The sequence below is a fragment of the Callithrix jacchus genome, chromosome 7 (genome assembly GCF_049354715.1).
Source record: "Callithrix jacchus isolate 240 chromosome 7, calJac240_pri, whole genome shotgun sequence".
NCBI lineage: Eukaryota > Metazoa > Chordata > Mammalia > Primates > Cebidae > Callithrix > Callithrix jacchus.
In genome coordinates this window covers 83,679,287-83,701,158 of record NC_133508.1, presented here as the reverse complement: position 1 = coordinate 83,701,158, position 21,872 = coordinate 83,679,287, and the positions used below count along the sequence as shown (strand labels likewise).

The 21,872-nt window shown below is 42.4% G+C and overlaps 2 protein-coding genes across 4 annotated transcripts in view; one reads left to right on the top strand and one right to left on the bottom strand.

Annotated features, from left to right (window-relative positions):
* The window catches only part of CYP4X1 (cytochrome P450 family 4 subfamily X member 1), a 266,175-nt gene that overhangs the window by 40,176 nt on the left and 204,127 nt on the right, over window positions 1-21,872 (bottom strand). The window contains exon 1 of one of the 2 annotated variants that reach the window (XM_002750786.6): window positions 160-485. The exons of the other annotated variant lie outside the window; for it this stretch is intronic. Within the exon in view, the coding sequence (XP_002750832.4) occupies window positions 160-336 (177 nt within the window). The 5' untranslated portion in view covers window positions 337-485. Of the gene's footprint in view, window positions 1-159; window positions 486-21,872 lie in introns of those variants that run through there. 2 annotated transcript variants of the gene reach the window in all.
* CYP4A11 (cytochrome P450 family 4 subfamily A member 11) overlaps window positions 2,675-21,872 on the top strand; it is a 65,911-nt gene continuing 46,713 nt past the window's right edge. The window contains exons 1-2 of one of the 2 annotated variants that reach the window (XM_078331654.1): window positions 2,675-2,927; window positions 4,783-4,947. The gene's annotated coding sequence lies outside the window, so the exon portion shown is untranslated. Of the gene's footprint in view, window positions 2,928-4,782; window positions 4,948-14,109; window positions 15,190-21,872 lie in introns of those variants that run through there. The other variant, XM_078331655.1, reaches the window with a different exon arrangement.

Genomic DNA, 21,872 nt, shown 5'->3' with positions numbered 1-21,872 from the left:
GGCTGGAGAGGCTACTGCAAGCCTGAGGGTCCCCAGGGATGGAAGGAAGCAGCTACCTCTCTGCCAGGCGGCGGCTCCTCTGCCGCATCCTCCTCTGCCCCTCCCTACCCCTCCCTACCCCCTCCTCCCGCCTCCTCCCGCCTCCTCCCTCCCATCTACCTTCTGGTGCCCAAAAAACCAGTGGGTGGGGGGCGTTGGGAAGGGGCGCAGGTCCCGCAGCAGCCGCTGCCTCCGCAGGTAGAGCTTAATGGCCTGGAGCAGCCCCAGGGCCAGGCAGAACACGAAGGCCAGGTAAAAGGGCCGCGCCCAGCGCGTCTCCAACCAGGAGAATTCCATGGCTCTGCGCAGCCGCGAACGCCCGCGGTCTCCAGGTACGCGGGAGAGGACGCGCTTTCTCTCGCCTGGAGCTGACGCAGGGTCGCGCAGCCCACCCCGTCTCTGAGCCCTGGCGAAGCTCCTGCCTCGCGGGAAGCAGGAAGGCCAGTGGGAGGGGCAGCTCAGGCCTGGAGAGAGAAGGCAGGCGCGCCTGCGGGATTTCTAGCGGGTTACCAAGGCGCGCACGCTTGGTTCTGGGAGCGTCATCTTTTAAGGCGGACAGTTTTCAGTCACAGGATCTGAATTTATATTGTAAAATAATGCAAAGCTGAGGTCATTGTTTTTCTTCCTTAACACAAATTAATAAATGACTACGCAAAAGGCTTTCTTTTGCATTCTGGAATTCTACCAAAATTCCCAGGGGCAGAGATAGGGGGAGGTGTACGGTCATTATTCCTTTATCCTGTGGCCAGTCTAATGGTGTGCAGGTAAATGCTTTACAACTGGTTCCCACCCTGATTCCCAGCGTGTACCAACACCCAGCATGAGCTAGTTCAAGCTGCCCATGCCAGGGCACTGAACACTGAGTGGGGAAGGTATGCACAGTTTTACTATATATATTATATATATAATTTTACCACTAGATACTAATTCCACTATCCAGCCATAGTCAGGGCCTGCTACATAATTTATGAATCTCAGTGCAAAATGAAAATATGGGATAAAAACTTTATTAACAATTCTAAGATGACAGAGCATGAAACCGAGCATATGTCCTTCTGGGTTCAGACCTGGTGTGACCACTCAGGTCCCGTGCCCCTGAAGGGCTGACCCTAGATGCCAGAGACATAAATGAACTCGAGCACAGATAACAGAAAAATGTAGTAAAAATAATTTGAAAGTGATGGTTTTAGTATTTATAACCTATCAGGTGGTGAACTAGGATCTAACAGGCCTGACTTCCCAAGGTGCTCTCTCCCCCCACCCCCCTGCCCCAGCAATCTTTATTGACATTTCCCAGATTTCATTCATTTATTCATTGATTTAGGTTAAGACAGGCATATGTGAGGTGTTGATTGACAGCCCTGAAGAGTAAACCCAATTTCTGCTACAATTTTCTGTTCTCCCTATCACTGTCCCTCTCCCACCTACTGCCCCCAACCCCCGCCCTGGCCCCATTCCTTAAGCCTACACTGCACTCTCTGGAGCCACATTTTATTTGGCAAGTAAGTGATTAAGACAGGCTCCAGGGGTGGTGACTTCATCAGGACCAAGCTCATCCTGGCCCCTTGCAGTTTCCATTAAGCCACACAGCTTCTTTTTCCACAGACTTCCTACCTAACTCCAACCCTCAACTAGATGTAGTTATTTGACCGAGTCTCAGAATCCTCTGGCGTACACAGTTTTCTCTGGATAATGCATGGCATTTCATTTATTATTCTTTTCATATTATTCTTCTATGCCCTGTTCCTTCCCCAAATCATGCAGGTTGTATGGTGGTGGCCCTCATATATTCACATAGCGATAGGGCTGAAGACCTCAGATTCAGGCTCTGCCTTGGGGTCCCAGCTGGTTGTGATATCCTGCCTGGTCTGGTCCCTGGGTTCTTTGTGCGACTAAGGAATAGTAGGTGTGGTTAGTGACCTTCTAGTGCATTCTCTTGGCAGGGTCAGGGCCTGGGAACCCCTCGGCTTACCTAGGTCCACCCAGGTTCTTGCTGGTGGTGTGACTCCCTCTGAGGCTTAGACAGTTCCATGCAGTTACCCCTCTGCTCCATGTCCAGTTGCTCCTGTCCAGTACACTTTTTGCATTATATCTAGGAGCTTAGAGAGGCTTGAAGGGGTTAAAAGAGGCTTGAAGTTCAGGCCTTCTCTGCTTCATTGCCATTTTCACTCTGGTTTCTCCATGAAAAGACACAAGGTAAAATCCCCAGTGCTCTCAACTTTCCCTTCACTCTAGCTAAACCCCAATCCCAGGATTTTAGCCTAGAGGGGAAAAATTAGATACTCTCTTGACCACCCAGCCTCTGCCACTTTTTGCCTCAGTCCACCAGGCTGTGAGAGGTGGATTTTCCCCACAACCTCCGTTCCATGTGGTAGAAAATATCCTTGTTATTGCTTGTGTTTTTGCTGCCCCTGGTGGAGAATGAAGTTCTGTAATCTACTCCAATGGGGCATGCTAAATGGGAGAGGAAGGAATTTGGAAAATTATTCTGGCCAAAGACTGGTTTTAAAACTTACTACAACTCAAAAAATATGATTCTGGAGACCAAATCATATTTGGATTTGGAGAGCAGTGCCTCCTTCCTTTTTTTTTTTTTTTTTTTTTGGCATTCCTGCACAAATGTCCACTGAATTGAATTTTCTTGGCTACAGTATAGGGAATCAGAGATACCAAAAAATATTCCATCAACATGGATAGTGGTACCTCTAGATGAAAATAAGCCCCGTGAGATTCCCGGAAGGAGGACTGTGCCTCTCCCAGTGCTCATCTGATGGCTTCTTCCATGTCAGACACAGGAGACAAGAAATGAAGGCCATTGAGAAGCTGCTTCAATCCTACACACACCCCAAAGAAAACCATACATTTGTCTACAAACAGGGCAGTGCAAGGTAACTAACCTTTGACTGAAATTATAATAATTCAGTATGGCAACATGTATCTTTGATCCATTAAAATGTAGAAGTATATGATTACTTAATAATAAATGCATTTGAAGAACATGGAACCATGGGGACAAAAATCTAAAAGTTTGTGGAGCTATATCCCAGGATAGCATTGCAGCCCACCAGTGTGGGATTCTAGAGATTTATGGCTCTCTGATTTGCTCATGTGCCCAGTTAGTAAACATGGATGAATATTGACTGTGTCCCAGACCCTGTGCTGGGCACACGCTGGGAGCTCGATGCGCTGGGGAGACAAGGGTCACTTAAGTACTCTTAAGGTAGTGATGCTGACATCCATGCCAGACAAAAGAGAGTAACGCAATCTGTCCAGGCTAGTGGGGATGCAGGTGAGGAGAAAATGTGGGAAAAGTTTTATAGCTCAGGAGATGCTTTTATTCATTCATTCATTTACTGAGTGAATATTTATTGTGAACTGACCATGTGCCATGCATCGCCCTGAGCACTGGAGTTGTGGACTTGAACAAAATCAACATGGCCCTGCCTTCATGTGGCTTAGGGTCTAGGGGAGCTGTATCTTAAAACGTCAGAAAGTATCTCTAGGTGGACAAGGTGGGAAAGGGCATTCTATATGGTGGAAAAATGCATAAACAGAGCATAAAATGGCCTGAGCTAACTGGATTGTGGGAGTTCTTTAGCGTGGCTGGAGCTTCAAGTGTCAGTGAGAAGGATGGGTGCTAAGAACACATATAGGGTGAAAGTCAGACCATGAGAGCTTGGTAGGCCCAGTTAAGAAATTCAGACTTTACTTAAGGCCATGGGAACCCACTGAAAGGATTTAAGGTGGAAAATGAAATAGTTAAGTATTAGATTATTCTGAAAGCTACCTGAAATATAATGACAGCTAAATATTTATTGTATTCTCAGTAAGCACCAAGTACTATTCTAAAGTAATTTACATGTGCTTAGTTATTTCCTCCTCAGAATAATCAAGGTAGATGTTACCATTATCTCATTTTATCTATATAAAAACTGAGACACAGATTATGCAATTTACCCAAGGACATCAGAGAGTAAAAAATGGTGTCAGGATTTGAACCTGGGCAGTCTACCTCTAGGTTCTGAGACCTTAACATTTATGAGAATAAATTGGGATGGGGAAGGTAGTGATAAGACTGGAACTAGGGAGACCAGGTCTGATGCTATTGCAATATTCAGATAAGATAGGATGGTGGCCTGGACTGTGGTGATACAGTGGTGTGGCAGGCCAGATCTCACTAACACAGGCCTCCATAACAACTGTTTCAGTACTGACTGAATAGTTACATTAAATATTAGAAACTGATAGAGCCAGTGCCTTTATATAAAGACTGGAATGGAGCAAAAGCCCACCAAGAGTTTTGCCTAGGCCTTTCTGGCAAAGCATGACAAGATAATGAAGGAGTTCTTATCAGGACTCATTTAGGATTAAACAAGTTTTATTGGGAGTTTGAAGAAACTCTCCATGCCACCACAAACATGTTTACTGGGGAGTCTGAAGACACTTCCCAAACCTCCATGATTTAACAGGAGACAAGATAAGGGTAATCACCCCAGAACCTGGACCCATTTAGATTAAGTAAATTTACAGAAGCTCCAGAAGAAGGTCTTCAAACTCAGATCCTAGTTACAGATTAAAATAAGTTAATTGCATATGTCTTTAGATAAATGCACACTTACACATAGACATATAGTTAAGAAGGTATGTAAGCTCTGAAAAAAAACTTTGTAATTTTGAATTTGATATTTCTTAGGCCTTCTCTTTATAACCAGTTACAAAAATAAAAACTCTCTCCCTCCCCAGTTCATCTGCATCTCATTATTCAGCTGCAAGAATAAGCAGTCTGACACTTGGTTTGGTCTGGGAACAAATTTGGTGAGCCAGCCAGGAGCCACCAGGACAGTGCTGTCTTCAACATTCAGCAGCATGTGATGAAACAATCTTCAGGAGGTTCTGAGCAGCTTCTGGGTGAGATTTTCTCAGGAATTCCTCCTGAGGGTTGTCCTATGTGCAAAATTGCATGTCCGTCCCACTATATGGGAAGAATGGAGATCAGGAGTGGATAGACTCAAAGAGTGAGTTAACTGGATTTTATGCCAGCAGCCTATTGCTTTTCTGTATGGGCTTGTTAAGACATTTGTCTGGTACTGCCAGGGGAGCAATAAGGCTTGCTCATACACACACTTTGCATTTTGGATAAGATCAGGTTTTGAGTTTGTTCTGCCTGAATGCTCTCCTCCTTGTGTTTGTCCAAAATGTCTCCACTTTGTGTATCTGCCTTTTTGCTTTTAATACCTTGTAAACTTGAATATGGGAGGTATCAGGTCCATCCCTGCTGGGAGCCCTCTGTGAAGGAAAGAGAATTTTTTAAAGGAGCTCAATGGTTAAAAGTCAGCTTAATTAAAAGCTAGCATCTAAGGTGTGTGTATGTATGTGTGCACGTGTGTGTTTGTATTAAAAGGCCTTCATGTTTTTGTTTTTTTCTCTCCTGGGACCTTGTCTTTTTTGAGCAAGAGTTTTTTCTTCTCAGTTGTCTGAATTATGTTTTCTTAATTAATAGCTGTTGCAACAGAGGTTACTCTTGGATTTGTTTTTTAAACAGTTGTCATTTAGACACTTAGAAAAGTCTTTGTTTGAAAAAAAAATGTAGTACACTGTAAAAGCATCACATGGTCTAGTCTCATAGTAATTCATTTTTTTGTTGTTGAAAACCCAAGATTCAGTGTGGGCTCTGCCCAGAGTTAAAAGATAGGCAGCCTCTGTCTAAATAAAAGTGGTCTCCTTATACAGTCTGATAACAGATTTCTATGATTTTATGTTTGATCTGGCATCCACCTTTAATCTTCCTCTAGCACCAGCAGGCTTTTTGTCCGTATCTTGAGATGTAAATCTTGACATCTGATTTTTCACCTACGAGTTGTTTTCTTCAATATGCAGATTTAGAATGATTTAGCTGAAAACTTTAGGTAATAAACCAGGTTATCAAGAGTTTGCGAGGCTAAAATAAGAAAAAGGAGGTCTTAAGAATCTATAAAATGTACTTCTATTAGCATGCCTAATATGTCTATGTATTTATGTGTTGTGTACACAATGTTTCACTACTGATACTATAAAAATGCTCTAATTAATTGGCTTAAGGAAAATTAAAACTTCTTAAATCAAATAATTTAACAGAAAAAAGACTAGTCAAATGCTTTTTCAAGTTTATGTGACTTAAGTAAAATTTTTAATAAATAAGCTGACTTTAAAAGTATTGGTAAAGTAATAATAGAAATGTTTGAAGAACTACCAGCATACATTTTTGTTTGCATTTATTGGTCAAGAAACTTCAGGCTTATCTATACCAAATACTAAAGGTGTCAATATTTGGCATAGAAGTTATAAACCATAAACTCAGCCCCAAACAGAATAATTTTTGCTTGTGTAATTTTTATTAGATAAAACATTAATATTGGTCTAATAAACATAGCTACAACTGAAATTATTTAGTAAAATGCCATAACTTCTAATCTTTTGACAGTCTAGTCCACAGGCATGAAGGAGGTTTGTTCTGGGAAATGACTGTTATCATCTTTGTTTCAAAGCCAAATATAAACTATATTAATGAACAAGAACTCCTTAGAGATTAGAAGCAAGATGAAGTCAGTTAGGTCAGAACTTTTTCACTGTTTCAGTTAATTTTGCAATGGCAGTTTCATAACCTTAAATAATGGCTATCACAGTTTTCATAAATAATCTAAGTAAACAAATTAATTAGGTAAATGTAATGGGATCAAAACTCAAACTTGTCATAATTTAGAATCTAAAGTTATATTAAATCAAATATTAAATATTTATTTGGGTATTTTCCAATAAAATATATTGTGGGGAAACATTCTTTCTAAAGAATTGGTAAAAGTGTCCCTTTTATTTATTTATTTATTCATTTAATTATACTTTAAGCTCTGGGGTACATGTGCAGAACATGCAGGTTTGTTACATATGTATACATGTGCCATGGTGGTTTGCTGCACCCATCAACACATTATCTTCATTAGGTATTTCTTCTAGTGCTATCTCTCCCCTTGCCCCCCACCCCCTGACAGGTCCCAGTGTGTGATGTTCCCCTTCTTGTGTCTATGTGTTCTCATTGTTCAATTCCCACTTAAACTATGCAGTGTTTGGTTTTCTGTTCTTGTGTTAGTTTGCTGAAAATGATGGTTTCCAGCCTCATCCATGTCCCTGCAAAGGACATGAACTCATCCTTTTTTATGGCTGCATAGCATTCCACGGTGTATATGTGCCAAATTTTCTTTATCCAGTCTATCATTGATGGGCATTTGGGTTGGTTCCAAGTCTTTGCTATTGCGAATAGTGCTGCAATAAACACATGTGTGCATGTGTCTTTATAGTAAAATAATTTATAATTCTTTGGTTATTTACTCAATAATAGGATTGCTGGGTCAAATGGTATTTCTAGTTCTAGATCCTTGAGGAATCTCCACAATGTCTTCCACAATAGTTGAACTAATTTACACTCCCACCAACAGTGTAAAAGCATTCCTATTTCTCCACATTCTCTCCAGCAACTGTTGCTTTTTGACTTTTTAATGATAGCCATTCTAACTGGTGTGAGACGATATCTCATTATGGTTTGATTTGCGTTTCTCTAGTGACCAGTGACAATGAGCTTTTTTCATCTGTTTGTTGGCTGCATAAATGTCTTCTTTTGAGAAGTGTCTTGCCCACTGTTTGATAGGATTGTTTGCTTTTTTCTTGTAAATTTGTTGAGGTTCTTTGTAGATTTTCGATATTAGCCCTTTGTCAGATGGATAGCTTGCAAAAATGTTCTCCCTTTCTGTAGGTTGCATGTTCAGTTTGATGATAGTTTCTTTTGCTGTGCAGAAGCTCTTTAGTTTAATTAGGTCCTATTTGTCAATTTTGGCTTTTGTTGCCATTGCTTTTCGTGTTTTAGTCATTAAGTCTTTGACTATGCCTATGTTCTGAATGGTATTGCCTAGGTTTTCTTCTAGGGTTTTTTATAATTTTAGGTCTTATGTTTAAGTCTTTAATCCAGCATAAGTTAATTTTTGAATAAGGTGTAAGGAAAGTATCATTTCAGTTTTCTGCAGATGGCTAGCCAGTATTTCCAACACCATTTATTAAATAGTAAATCTTTTTCATTGCTGGTTTTATCAGGTTTTTCAAGGATCAGATGGTTAAAGGTGTGTGGTGTTATTTCTGAGGCCTCTGTTCTGTTCCATTGTTCTATATATGCTGTTTTGGTTACGGTAGCTTTGTAGTATAGTTTGAAGTCAGGTAGGGTGATGCCTTCAGCTTTGTTTTGTTGTTATTATTGGTTTGTTTTGTTTTTTGTTTGTTTTGCTTAGATTTTCTTGGCTATGTGGGATCTTTTTGGATCCATATGAAATTTAAAGAAGTTTTTTTCCAAATATATGAAGAAAGACAATGGTAGCTCGGCTGGGATAGCATTGAATCTATAAATTACTTTGGGCAGCACTGTCATTTTCATGATATTGATTCTTACTATCCATAAGCGTAGAATGTTTTTCCATTTGTTTTATCCTCTCTTATTTCCTTGAGCAGTAGTTTGTAGTTCTCCTTGAAGAGGTTCTTCACATCCCTTGTAAGTTGTATTCCTAGGTATTTTATTCTCTTTGTAGCAATTGTGAATGGGAATTCACTCATGATTTGGCTGTTTGTCTATTATTGAGGAATAGGAATGCTTATGATTTTTGCACATTGATTTTGTATCCTGAGACTTTGCTGAAGTTGATTATCTGCTTAAGGGGATTTTGTGGTGAGACAATGGGGTTTTCTAAATATGCAATCTTTTCATCTGTAAACAGAGACAATTTGACTTCTGCTTTTTCTATTTGAATACCCTTTATTTCTTTCTCTTGCCTGATTGCCTTGGCCAGAACTTCCAATACTATGTTGAATAGGAGTGGTGAGAGAGGGCATCCTTGTCTAGTGCTGGTTTTCAAAGGGAATGCTCCAGGTTTTGTCCTTTCAGTATGATATTGGCTGTAGGTTTGTTATAAACAGCTCTTATTATTTTGAAATATGTTCCATCAATACCTAGTTTCTTGAGATTTTTTAGCATAAAGGGTGGTTGAATTTTATGGAAGGCCTTTTCTGCATCTATTGAGATAATCATGCATTTTTTGTCATTGGTTCTGTTTACATGATGGATTGCGTGTACTGATTCGAGTATGTTGAACAACCACTGCATCCCAGAGATGAAGTTGACTAGATTGTGGTGGATAAGGTTTTTTTGCTAGAATTTTATTGAGGATTTTCGCATCAATATTCATCAGAAATATTGGTCTGAAATTTGTTGTTGTTGTTGTTGTGTCTCTGCCAGGTTTTGGTACCAGGATGATACTGGCTTCATAAAATGAGTTAGGGAGGATTCCCTCTTTTTCTATTGCTTGGAGTAGTTTCAGAGGGAATGGTACCAGCTACTCTTTGTACCTTTGGTAGAATTCAGCTGTAAATCCATCTGGTCCTGGACTTCTTTTGGTTGGTAGGCTATTAGTTACTGCCTCAGTTTCAGAACTTGTGACTGGTCTATTCAGGGATTTGACGTCTTCCTGGTTTAGACTTGGGAGGGTGCATGTGTCCAGGAATTTATCCATTTTTTCTAGATTTTCTAGTTTGTTTGCTTATAGATGTTTATAGTATTCTCTGATGGTAGTTTGTATTTCTGTGGGATCAGTGATGATATCCCCTTTATCATTTTTTATTGCATCCATTTCATTCTTCTCTCTTTTCTTCTTCATTAGTCTGGCTAGCAGTCTGTTTTGTTGATCTTTAAAAAAAAAAACAGCTCCTGGATTCATTGATTTTTTTTAGAGTTTTTTTGTTGTGACTCTATCTCCTTCAATTCTGCTCTAATCTAAGTTATTTCTTTCTTCTGCTAGCTTTTGAATTTGTTTGCTCTTGCTTCTCTAGTTCTTTAAATTGTAATGTTAGGGTATTGATTTTAGATCTTTCTTGCTTTCTCTTGTGAGCATTTAGTGCTATACATTTCCCTCTAAACACTGCTGTAGCTGTTTCCCAGAGATTCTGATATGCTGTCTTTGTTTTCATTCGTTTCAAAAGCTTCTTTATTCCTGCTTTAATTTAGTAATTTACCCAGTAGCCATTCAGGAGTAGGTGGTTTATTTTCCATGTAGTTGTGTGGGATTGAGTGAATTTCTTAATCCTAAATTCAAATTTGATCACTCTGTGGTCTGAGAGACTGTTTGTTATGATTTTTGTTCTTTTGCATTTGCTGAGGAATGTTTTACTTTCAATTATTTAGTCAATTTTAGAATAAGTGTGACATGGTGCTAAGACTGTATAGTTGGTTGATTTGGGGTAGATAGTTCTGTAGATGTCTAGTAGGTCCACTTGGTCCAGAGCTGAGTTCAAGTCCTAGATATCCTTGTTACTTTTCTGTTTTGATAATCTATCTGATATTGACAGTGCGGTGTTAAAATCTCCCACTATCATTTTTTGGGAGTCTAAGTCTCTTTGTAGGTCTCTAAGAACTTGCTTTATGAATCTGGCTATCCTGTATTGGGTGCATATATATTTAGGTTAGTTAGCTCTTCTTGTCACTTTGATCCCTTTAGCATATATAATGCCCTTATTTATCTCTTTTGATTTTTGTTGGTTTGAAGTCTGTTTTATTAGAGACTAGGATTGGAACCTCTACTTTTTTTTTCTTGCTTTCCATTGGCTTGGTAAATCTTCCTCCAACTCTTTATTTTGAACCTATGCGTGTCTTTGCACATTACATGGGACTCCTGAATATAGCACACTGATGGGTCTTGACTCTTTATTCAATTTGCCAGTCTGTGTCTTTTAATTGGGGCATTTAGCCCATTTGCATTTAAGGTTAATATTGTTATGTGTAAATTTGATCCTGTCAGTATAAGGCTAGCTGGTTATTTTGTTTGTTAGTCGATTCAGTTTCTTCATAGTATCAATGGATTTACAATTTGGTATGCTTTTGCAGTGGCTAGTACAGATTGTTCTTTTCCATGTTTAATGCTTCTTTCAGGAGTTCTTGTAAGGCAGTCCTGGTGGCAACAAAATCTCTCAGCATTTGCTTGTCTGGGAAGGATTTTATTCCTCCTTACCTTAGAAAACTTAGCTGGGCTGTATATAAAATTCTGGGTTGAAAATTCTCTTTTTTTAAGAATGTTGAATATTGGCCCCCTCTCTCTTCTGGTTTGTAGGGTTTCTGCAGAGAGATTCATTGTTAGTCTGATGAGCTTCCCTTGTGGGTAACCCAACCATCCTCTCTGGATGCCCTTAACATTTTTTGCCTTCATTTCAACCTTGGTAAATCTGGTGACTATATGTCTTGGGGTTGCTCTTCTTGAGTAGTATCTTTGTGGTGTTCTCTGTATTTCCTGAATTTGAATGTTGTCCTGTCTTGCTAGGTTGGGGAAGTTCTCCTAAATAATATCCTTAAGAGTGTCTTCCAACTTGGTTTCATCCTTCCCATCACTTTCAGGTGCACCAATCAAATGTATGTTTGGTCTTTTCACATAATCCTATGTTTATTGGGGGCTTTGCTCATTCCTTTTTATTCTTCTTTCTCAAATCTTGTCTTCACACTTTATTTCATTAAGTTAATCTTCAGTCTTTGACATCCTGTCTTCTGCTTGATCGATTTGGCTATTAATACTTGTGTTTGCTACACTAAGTTCTCATGCATGTTTTTCCACTCCATCAGTTCTTTTATTTTCTTCTGTAAACTGGATATTCTAGTTATCATTCCTCTAACCTGTTTTCAAGGTTCTTAGCTTCCTTGCATTGGGTTACAACATGCTCCTTTAGCTTGGAGGAGTTTGTTATTACCCACCTTCTGAAGCCTACTTCTGTCAATTCATCAAACTCATTCTCTGTCCAGTTTTGTTCCCTTGCTGTCAGGAGATGTGATCCTTTGCAGGAGAAGAGGCATTCTGATTTTGGAATTTTCAGCCTTTTTTGCACTGGCTTCTCCCATCTTCATGGATTTATATTCCTTTGGTCTTTGGTATTGGTGCCCTTGAATGGGGTTTCTGAGTGCACATCCTTTTTGTTTGTACTGATGGTTTTACTTTGTTTTTTTAGTTCTTCTAACATTCAGGACCCTCTGCTGCAGATTTGCTGGAGTTTTCTGGAGGTCAACTCCAGACTCTGTTGGCCTGAGTATCACCAGCAGAGGCTGCAGAACAGCAAAGATTGCTGCCTGTTCCTTCCTCTGGAAGCTACTTCCCAGAGGGGCACCTGCCATGTGCCAGCCAGAGCTCTCCTGCATGACGTGCTGTCAGCCTCTGCTGGGAGATATCTTCCAGTCAGGAGACACGGGGTCACAGACCCACTTGAGGAGGCAGTCTAATCCTTAGAGCTCGAGTAGAGCTCAGGTAAAGCTCAAGTAACCCAAGTAGAGCTCAAGTGCTGTGCCCAGTTTGAACTGCCTGGTGGCTTTGTTTACACAGTGAGGGAAAAACCTACTCAAGCCTCAGCAATGGTAGACACCCCTCCCCAAACCAAGCTCAATCATCCCAGTTTGACCTCGGACTGCTGTGCTAGCAGCAAGAATTTCAAGGCAGTGGATCTTAGTTTGCTGGGCTCTGTGGCAGTCAGACTGGCCAAGCCAGACCACTTGGCTCCCTGGCTTCAGCCAGGGAATGTTTTGCTGGCATTCCAGGTGCCCCGGGAGTATGAAAAAAAAAAAAAAAAAAACTCCTTCCACTAGCTCAGTGTCTGCCCAAATGGCCACCCAGTTTTGTGCTTGAAACCCAGGGCCCTGGTGGTGTGGGTACGAGAGGAAATCTCCTGGCCTGCTGGTTGTGAAGACCATGGAAAAAGCACAGTATGGGCCAAAATGCACCATTTTTACCAGTACGTTCTCTCATGGCTTCCCTTGGCTATGGGAGAGAAATCCTCCAACCCCTTGTACTTCCTAGATGAAGCAACACCCCACCCTACTTCAGCTTGTGGGCTGCACCCACTGTTTAACCAGTCCCAATGAGACAGACCGGGTATCTCAGTGGGACATGCAGAAATCACCCGCCTTCTGTGTCAGTCTTGCTGGGAGCTGCAGACTGAAGCTGTTCCAATTTAGCCATATTGTTAGGGCTCCCTGCTTTTCTCAGTTTTCAAAATACTAAGAAGTGATTTCTCTTTTCTTGCACATTGTCAATGCAGCACACCACATTTTCTCCTTAGTTCCCCAGTATGCCATGTAGAAAAACTGAAATATTTGCATCTACTTAAAATTGAAGGGCCTTTTTAGTCCCACCTTTCAGGTCAAATAAGTAAAAGGTAAGACAGCCTTTTGCAGAAAGTTTTATACCCAGGTGTATTCTCTCACATATTTTACTGTCTTGCCAAACAAATGTCCACTGCATTATAATGTTCACATATTTATATCTACTTTCTAATTCAACAAAATTGTTTAGATCTAATGGGATCTCTTTAGCATAGCCCCATAGTCCACATATCACAATATTGGTAGAAACATAAAATTGAGAACAGTAAACCGTGTTTGAGGAAAACTCCCTTTTTGGCATGTAACACATAGCATTTTAAGTTTCCTGTTGTGTAAAACACAAAACACATTTGAACGAGCTATTCAGCTGGACACATACACTCCAAAATGGGTCCTTTAGATATTCTCAAGGGCTACAGGAATGGTCCTTTGAAGTACAAATGCAAAAAAGGATGTAATAGTAGAAATAAGGTTTTTCTAAATAAATAATTCTGTAAATTCCCTAACGAATAATCCAATTTCACAGGACAGACATCAAGCAAATTGTTCTTATGGACAGTAATTTTCAGGCATTGGTTTATCCCAAGATGAGAAATTCCCCTTAAACATTGGCTGCCAATCATGTTGCTGTCACTAGAGGACAGGAGAGCATCCCAAAGCTCAATTTCTAGCTCAGAACTAATAATTATTCTCACTATGTTCCATTCTATTTTATTCCTTTTTCAAAACCTAGGTAACTTCATTCAAATTTAAAAGTATTTATTAAGCCTACCTCTGTGGGTCAAGTCCTATGCAGCACGATGGGAAAGAGAGATAACAAGTACTATCCTTCCCTTAAATAGTTCACAGACAAGGACAAAAATGTGTTGTACAGAAATACATCCTGTGCTCCAGAAACATCGCTCCCTCATTTATTCTTTCACTCACTCGGTCACTAAATGAACGGCTCCTTGAGTGCCTCTCCTCCTGGCATTGTCCTAGGCACTGAACTGTAACTGTTCATAAGTAAATCATGAATGTTTCCTGAATGCCTAGAGAGGGAAAGGCACAGCTGGTAGAGGGTGAGAGGCAGTTGGGCCCTGGCCTTAGCCTTGAGGATGTGGAAGGCAGAGGTGGAGGAAGGATGTTTTCATCCATGTCCATATGAAGAGGGTTAGGGTGTGGGCTGGAGAGGTAAGAAGTGGGTAGGCAACAGCCCATGGAGGGTTTGGCTTCCAGCTGAGGTATTGGGATGCTGTCCCTACTGTGATGAAGAGCATGGGAGGGTCTGAGCTGGGCTGTGGGTTCAGTGTGGAGGAAGGAGAAGCAGGGATCCAGAAAGCAGAGGCAAGAAGACTAAGGGATGACAAAGGAACACTTCTGGAGTAGAAATAGAAAGCTACAGGTGCTATTAAACAGAGGAGTAAGGGGAGGCAGGAGCTTAGACCCTGAAGTAGGAGGCAGGTGGGGCAACCGCTGAGGACCAGTCACCCAGTGCCCCTCTAGGAAGCCTCTCCAATGTCCTTCCAATTCCCCTCCCATACCTGCTTTGGACAAGCTCTGAGGATCTGGGTCCCCATGTGTCCCCCTACAAAGGGAACACCTGAAGACCCTATTCTCAGACCCTATTCTATCCTACCTGAACTGACCTCCACACTGGCAAACCAGAAATGTTTGTGGAGGAGTGAACAAACCAATAATGAACTCTTTTGTCCCGACCCGCGGGAGGAGCAACAGAGACCCTAGGGAGGGAGTGGGGATTAAAAGAGAGAGACAGGAGACGCGGAGAATGGAGACAAGTCAAGGATCTGATCAAGTCTCGTTTATTAGCTACAAGGTCGTTGCTTATAAATAAGTAAGGGCGGAAAGTTCTGAGGGCTGAGGTCAGAGAGTAACCATGGAGACAAGGCTGCAGTAACTAGGAGGAATGTGAAACTTAAACAATAAGAGAAGCCCACAAGATGGAGGTTTAGGTAAGAGGAACAAAAGCTTAAGCAACATAGTTACAAGATGGCTACTGCTCCCCACACTCTTTATTCATTTATGTGATTAGATTCTGTGCCTTAGAGCCCAGGCCCTATTCTGACAGAGTGGTTCAGGCCTGCTGAGAGCAGAGGTAGGAGTTAAGAACAAGACTTGTGGGATCTGTCCAAGGCCAGGGGAAAGTGTGAACCAAGGTTTGGGCAAATAAAGGTAAAGTCTGAATACTCAGCTTCAGACTGGAGCTTACAGGCCAAAGCCTGCCCAGTGCAGAATGGGGCCTGAAGCCACATCTCAATTCATTCTCTCTGCCTGGCCCAGGAACTGCATCAGAAAACAATTTGCCATGAATGAGCTAAAGGTGGGCCTGACCCTACTCAACTTTAAGCTACTTTTTGATCCTGCCAGTATCCCCATCCTCTTACCACAAATGATGTTGAAATTCAACAGTGGGATACACGTGCATGTTAAGAGGCTCCCTAACACTTGTGGGGACAAGAACCGGATCTGAAGTTCTCTATATGCAATCCTTTCTTGCAGTTCCCTGCCTGTTTCCCTATGTCCTTCTTTCTATCCACCCACATGCTTTCTTCCCACCTGCATGCTGTCCTGCTTCCTGTCCCCCCGTCTGCCTGCCCTTCTCTCCCTCACCTTTCTCTGGGCTCCATACCTGATTGCCTACCTGTCTCCTACCCATCTGCATCCCTGATTCCCCGCCCAACTCCCAATCTCCTGCCTGCCTTCCAGCTTGTCTGCCCCTGTATCTGTCTTCTTCCTTTTGCCTGCTTGTCTGTATCTGTAGAGGTTTCTTATTGCTGCTGTAATAAACTACCACAACATCAGTGGTTTCACATAACAGGTTTTTATTCTCTTTTACTTTTGGAGGTAAAAGTTGGAAATGGATTTCCCTGGGTAAAAACAAGTTGTGGACAGGCCCAAATCCCACAGAAGGCAAAGAGAGGCGAGTTCATCCCATAGGCCTTTCACCTCTAGGGCTGCCTTCTTTGCATTCCTCGATACTGGTCCCTTGTATTGTCTGTTTTCACAATGCTATAAAGATACTACCTAAGACTGAGTTATTTATAAAGAAAGAAGGTTTAATTGACTCACAGTTCTGCATGACTGGGGAATCCTCAGGAAACTTAAACTCACAATGGAAGGCAAAGGAGATGCAAAACGCACCTTATCTGGAAGTAGGTGAGACAGACCATGAGAAGGGAACTGCCAAACACCCCTAAAACCATCAGATCTTGTGAGAACTCCTTCATTATTATGAGAACAACATGGAGTTGGGGGGAAACCACCTCCATGATCCAATCATCTCCCTTCAGGTCCCTCCCTCAACACATAAGGTTTACAATTCAAGATGAGATTTGAGTAGGGAGACAGAGTCAAACCACCTCATTCCACCCCTGGCCCCTCTTAAATCTCACGTCTTTCTCACATTTCAAAACCAATCGTGCCTTCCCAACCATCCCCCAAAGTCTTAACTGATTCCAGCACTAGCTCAAAAGTCCAACTCCAAATTCTCATCTGAGACCAGGCAAGACCCTTGTGACCAAAGAGATAAGGAAGGTGTACAAGGAGGGGTAAAACTGGATGTCCAAATGTGATTGAATGAAGATGGACCCTTAACTACACCATGTACAAAGTAAAAACAAAAGAAAACAAGAAGACAAGAGTTAAAAGACAGCCCACAAATTGTAGAATGTATTCCTAGTATACGGCTCTAAATGCCTACATCAAAAATATAGAAAGATCTCAAATTAACTATCTAATGCCACACCTAAGGAACTGTAAAAATAATAACAAACCCAAAGCTACTGGAAGAAAAATATAACAAACATCAGAGCAGAACTAAATGTAATTGAGACCAAAAATCATACAAAGGATTAACATTGTGAAAAAAGCTGGTTATTTGAAAGCATAAACAAAGTTGATATACCACTAGGTTGATGAACAAAGAATAAAGAGAGGACATTGAAAAAAGAACAATCAGAAATAACAAGGTAGCATTACACTGATACCACAGAAATAAAAAAGATCCTCAGAGACTACTATAAACATCTCAACACACAGAGTAGAAAACCTAGTGGAAATGGAAAAGCTCCTGGAAACACAAAATCCCAAGATTAAACCAGGAAGACATTCAACATCTGATGAGAAGCTAATGCCAAGAATTATGTAAATTGTTAGTGGAAACACAGTTTTTCTAAATGAGTAATTACGTGAATTCTCCTGATGGTGAGTCCACTTTCACACAATGGTCACTAAGCAAATGTTCCAGAAAGTCCTTCTCCAGCACTGCTTCATCCCAGGATGAGAACTTCCTCCTAAACACTGGCTGTCAATCATGTTGCTGCCACTAGAGGACAGGAGAGCGTTCCTAAGCTCCATGTCTAGTCCAGAACTAATATTAACTCTCAGTGTATTCCATTCTATTTTATTCATTTTTTAAACGTAATTAACTTCGTTCAAATATATAAGTATTTAATAAGCCTATCTCTGTGGGTTAGGCCCTGTGCAGCATGATGGGAAAACAGAAAAACGTACTGTCCCTGTGTCTAGGAGTTCATAGTCAAGGATAAAAATGTATTATACAGAAACGTATTCTGTGCTCCAGACACACATCGCTCCCTCATCCATCCTTTCGCTTAGTCACTAAGTGGCTCTTTGAGTGTTTCTGTTCCTGGCATTGTCCTAGGCACTGGACTGACTCTTTATGGATGGAGCACAGATGCCAACTGGGGGTTTGAGGTGGAAGAGTAACAGCTGGAAGTGGGTGAGAGGCAGGTGGGCCCTGGACTTAGCCTTGAGGATGTGTCAGGCAGAGGTGGAGAGAGGATATTCTCAGCCAACTCCACATGAACAGGGCTAGGACATGGGCTGACCAGGTAAGAATTGGGTGAGGCAACAACCCAGGGAGGGCTTGGCTGCTACCTGGGATGCTGTCCCCACCGTGAAGAGTGTGGGAGAGTCTGAGCTGGTCTGTGGCTCCAGTGTGGAAGGAGAGCAAGCAGGGACGCAGAAAGTCCAGGCGAGAAGACAGGGATGGTAAGGAGGGACGTTTCCGGAGTAGAATTAGAAGGCTACAGGTGCTGGTGGACACAGTGTACAGGGGAACCAGGAGCCTGGACCATGGAGTGGGCAAAAGGTAGGGTAACAACTGAGCACCACCTACCCAGTGCCCTCCTAGGAAGCCTCCCTATTACCCTTCAGACTCCTCTTTCCCACTCATCTGGGTCTCTCTCTAAGAATCCAGGTCTCTGTGTACCCCTGCATGGAGAGCGCCAGAGAATGTGCCTCTCCAACCCCACAGTGACCTGATCTAGGCTCTACACTGGGGAACCACACACTGTCTGTGGAAGAGTGAACAAACCATTGATTAACTCTACAATTCATGTGATTAAACTCTGAGCCTTAGAGCCGTGGTCCTCCTGACAGAGGGTCACAGGTCTGCTCAGAGCAGAGGTAGGAGTTAGGAGCTAGCCTCGGAAGACTGGCAGGCTCTATCTAAACTCAAGAAAAAGAGTGAATCAAGGCCTGGGCAGAGGTGCATGTGGCCTTTAAGGAAAGGATTTGGGGGCTGGGCACGTAGAGGAAGACTCTAAATCCCCAGCTCAAGCGTAGAGCTCAGAGATCAAAGCCTGCCTAGCTCACAATGAGGCCTGAGGCCATTTTTCAATTTATGGCCTCTGCATGGCCCAGGAACTGCACTGGGAAACAATTTGCCATGAACCAGCTAAAGGTGGCCACGGCCCTGACCCTGCTCCGCTTTGAGCTCCTGCCTGATCCCACCAGGATCCCCGTCCCCATGCCACGAATTGTGCTGGAGTCCAGCAATGGGATCCACCTGCATCTCAGAAGGCTCCCCAACCCCTGTGGGAACAAGGACCAGCTCTGAGGTCCTCCATTTGCCATCCTGTCTTCCTGACCTCTGCTCCTGTCTTCTGCCTGTCTGCCCACTTCCTGCTTTCAATCTGCCCACGTGCCCTTCTTCTCACCTGTTTGCTGTCCTATTTCTGTCTTCCAGTCTGTTTTCCATTTCTCAGTCACCTTTCTCCAGGCTCCCTCCCTGCTTGTCTGTCTGTCTCCTACCCACCTGCATCACTGGCTCTGCATTTGACACCCAGTCTCCTGCCTGCCCTCGAGCCTGTCTCCCGCTACACCTGACTAACTCCTGCCTACTTGTCTGTATATTGTAGGCATTTTCTATTGCTGCTGAAATAAACTACTGTAACCTTGGTAATTTTAAATTACAGAAATGTTTTATCTTACAATTCTGTAAGTCAAATTTAGAAATGGGTTTCAGTGGGTGAAAACAAGTTGTAGACAGGGCCAACCCCTTTCCGGGGTGCTAGGGAAGAGTCTTACCACTTGCCCTTTCAGCTCCAGAGCTGCCTTTTTTTTTTTTTTTTTTTTTTGCATTCCTTGGTACTGGCCCCCTCCCTCTTTGGAACCAACAGCATTTTCAAATCTCTCTCTTACTGTCCTCACATCTCTTTCCTTCTAATAAAGACCTTTGTGGTTCCATTTAGTTGATTCAGATAATCCAGGATAAGTTCATCATCTCAAAATCCATTACTTTCCACTTCAAAGTCCATCTTGATATATGCAGTCTCATAATAATGGATGCCATGTTTTAGGATGTGGACATCATCTAGGGTCTTGATTCAGCCTAGCACAGTTCCTATCTGATTGTCATTCTGTGTTTTCACCTATATTTGTCCTGCATGGTAGCTATTCACAGAACCCCTCTGTCTTTACTCCTTTATGAAATAGAATGCACAGGGTGCATGAGTATTTATTTAAAAGGAGAAAGAAAGAAATAAGTCACCAAGGGGGAGGAAATATAGTGGAAACAAGTCTCTTCAGAGTAGGAAAAAGAGAGTTGGTATCTTCCCTGTGGTGTAAAGACCCCAGAAAGGAGTGTCCCGGCTTACCACACTTCATACAGTCGCATGCATATGACTCAAAATGCCCATACCTTGCCCAGCTTCTTAGGCTTTCTTGGTAGTTTAGATTAAAAGGTTTTTTCTAGGAGATCAGAGGGAGAACCTCACATCTATAGGGGAAAGATTCCAGGTCTCTATTCCATTCAAGATTTTACTTTCCTCACGCAAAATGAATCAGAGCAGGGCTGAGCTAAGAATTTCTCTTAGTGTGTTTTGTTTTAGCTATACGAGAATACCTCAGGTTGGGTAATTGATAAAGAAAAGGAGTTTATTTGGCTCATGATTCTGATGGCTGGAAGGTTCAAGATTTGGCAGCTGAATCTGGTGTAGTCCTCATGCTCCTTTCACCCGTGATAGAAAGAGAATGAGAAGCAGCCATGTGACAGATCACATGATGAGAGAGGAAACGAGAGAGACACCAAGAAAGCCACACTATTTTCAAGAGTCACTCTCCTGGGAATATAACCATTCCACCTAGAGCAAGAACTCACTTACATCTGCAAAGTATGAAGGGGACAATAATATATTTATGAAGGATCCAACCCATGATTCAAACACCTCCACACTATAATGCATCTCCAGATGGTGTCACACTGGGGATAAAATTTCCAACAGCAGTTTAATCAAGGACACAATCCCAGCCATAGTGGGTCTGCAGTGGGCTTAGCAGGAAAGCCTCAGAGGCCTGGTCTGGCATGAGGGCCTCTGGCACCAAGCTCTTCACAGCTCAAGTGAGACTGAGAAGGCAGCCAGCCATTTTAACCACATCACCAGGTACCTGTCTACTTCCTCATGTATGAGACCTGCATGCTCCTGAGGAAGCTCACAGAATACACAGTCATTCAGGAAGCACTAGGAGGAGCCCAGGTGGGCATAGAGGCTGTCAGATTCCAAGCAGCTTCTCCCCACAGCACAGCCTCTCAGTGATCCCCTGACTCTCTGGCTGGCTACCTTGAGGAAACAGGAGCATCCTCAACCCTGTTCATACTTGGCAACTGGAGGCTGGTGCTCTTCACCCTCAGCCCTGCTTCATTACCTGGCCCCCATGCACTCCCTTAGCTTCACTAGGTTGTTGTCCCTGACTGCACCAGCCTCTCTCAATCCAGATCTTGCTTCTCTTGCTGGATCTGAGCACAGGTATCCCTTCAATCCCTCCCCATTCCTAGCCTAGGGCCCTGGATGCCATAGACAGACCTTTCTCTACCTGAGATGTGACATCTCATTCTACTACCATGATAGGCTTCTTTTCCAGTTAATGCCTGCAGCCAGGACTTCCCGCCAAGTCTCCTGGGCTCCTGGGTCAATGGGATAGTTCAGCCATGTTCTGAGAAGGGGCAGGAAAGGGGGAATCTGAACACTCATTGATCAGCTAGGGTTGGAGGTAGAGGGAAGATTGGGCCAGGAGAGTGAGTTGGAAACCTCCTGAACACAATGGTTAGTGAGTCCCCCAGAAACAGGTGGTGCACAAGGCTCATGCTCATCATGCTCACAGAGCCCAGGACACTGGGCACTCACTCCCATTACTACCCCTAGTACCTGGGTGAAAAGAGAGGTAAAGTATAAAAGTGAAAGTCTCATTTGGATGGGAGAGATGGAAACCTGAGCATTACCAAGGAAGTTAGACAAGGAGGGGGACATATAAAATAATGAAGATAGACCCTTACCTACATTATATATAAAGTAAAAAGAAAAAAAAAAAGATAAAAAAGATAAAAGACAGC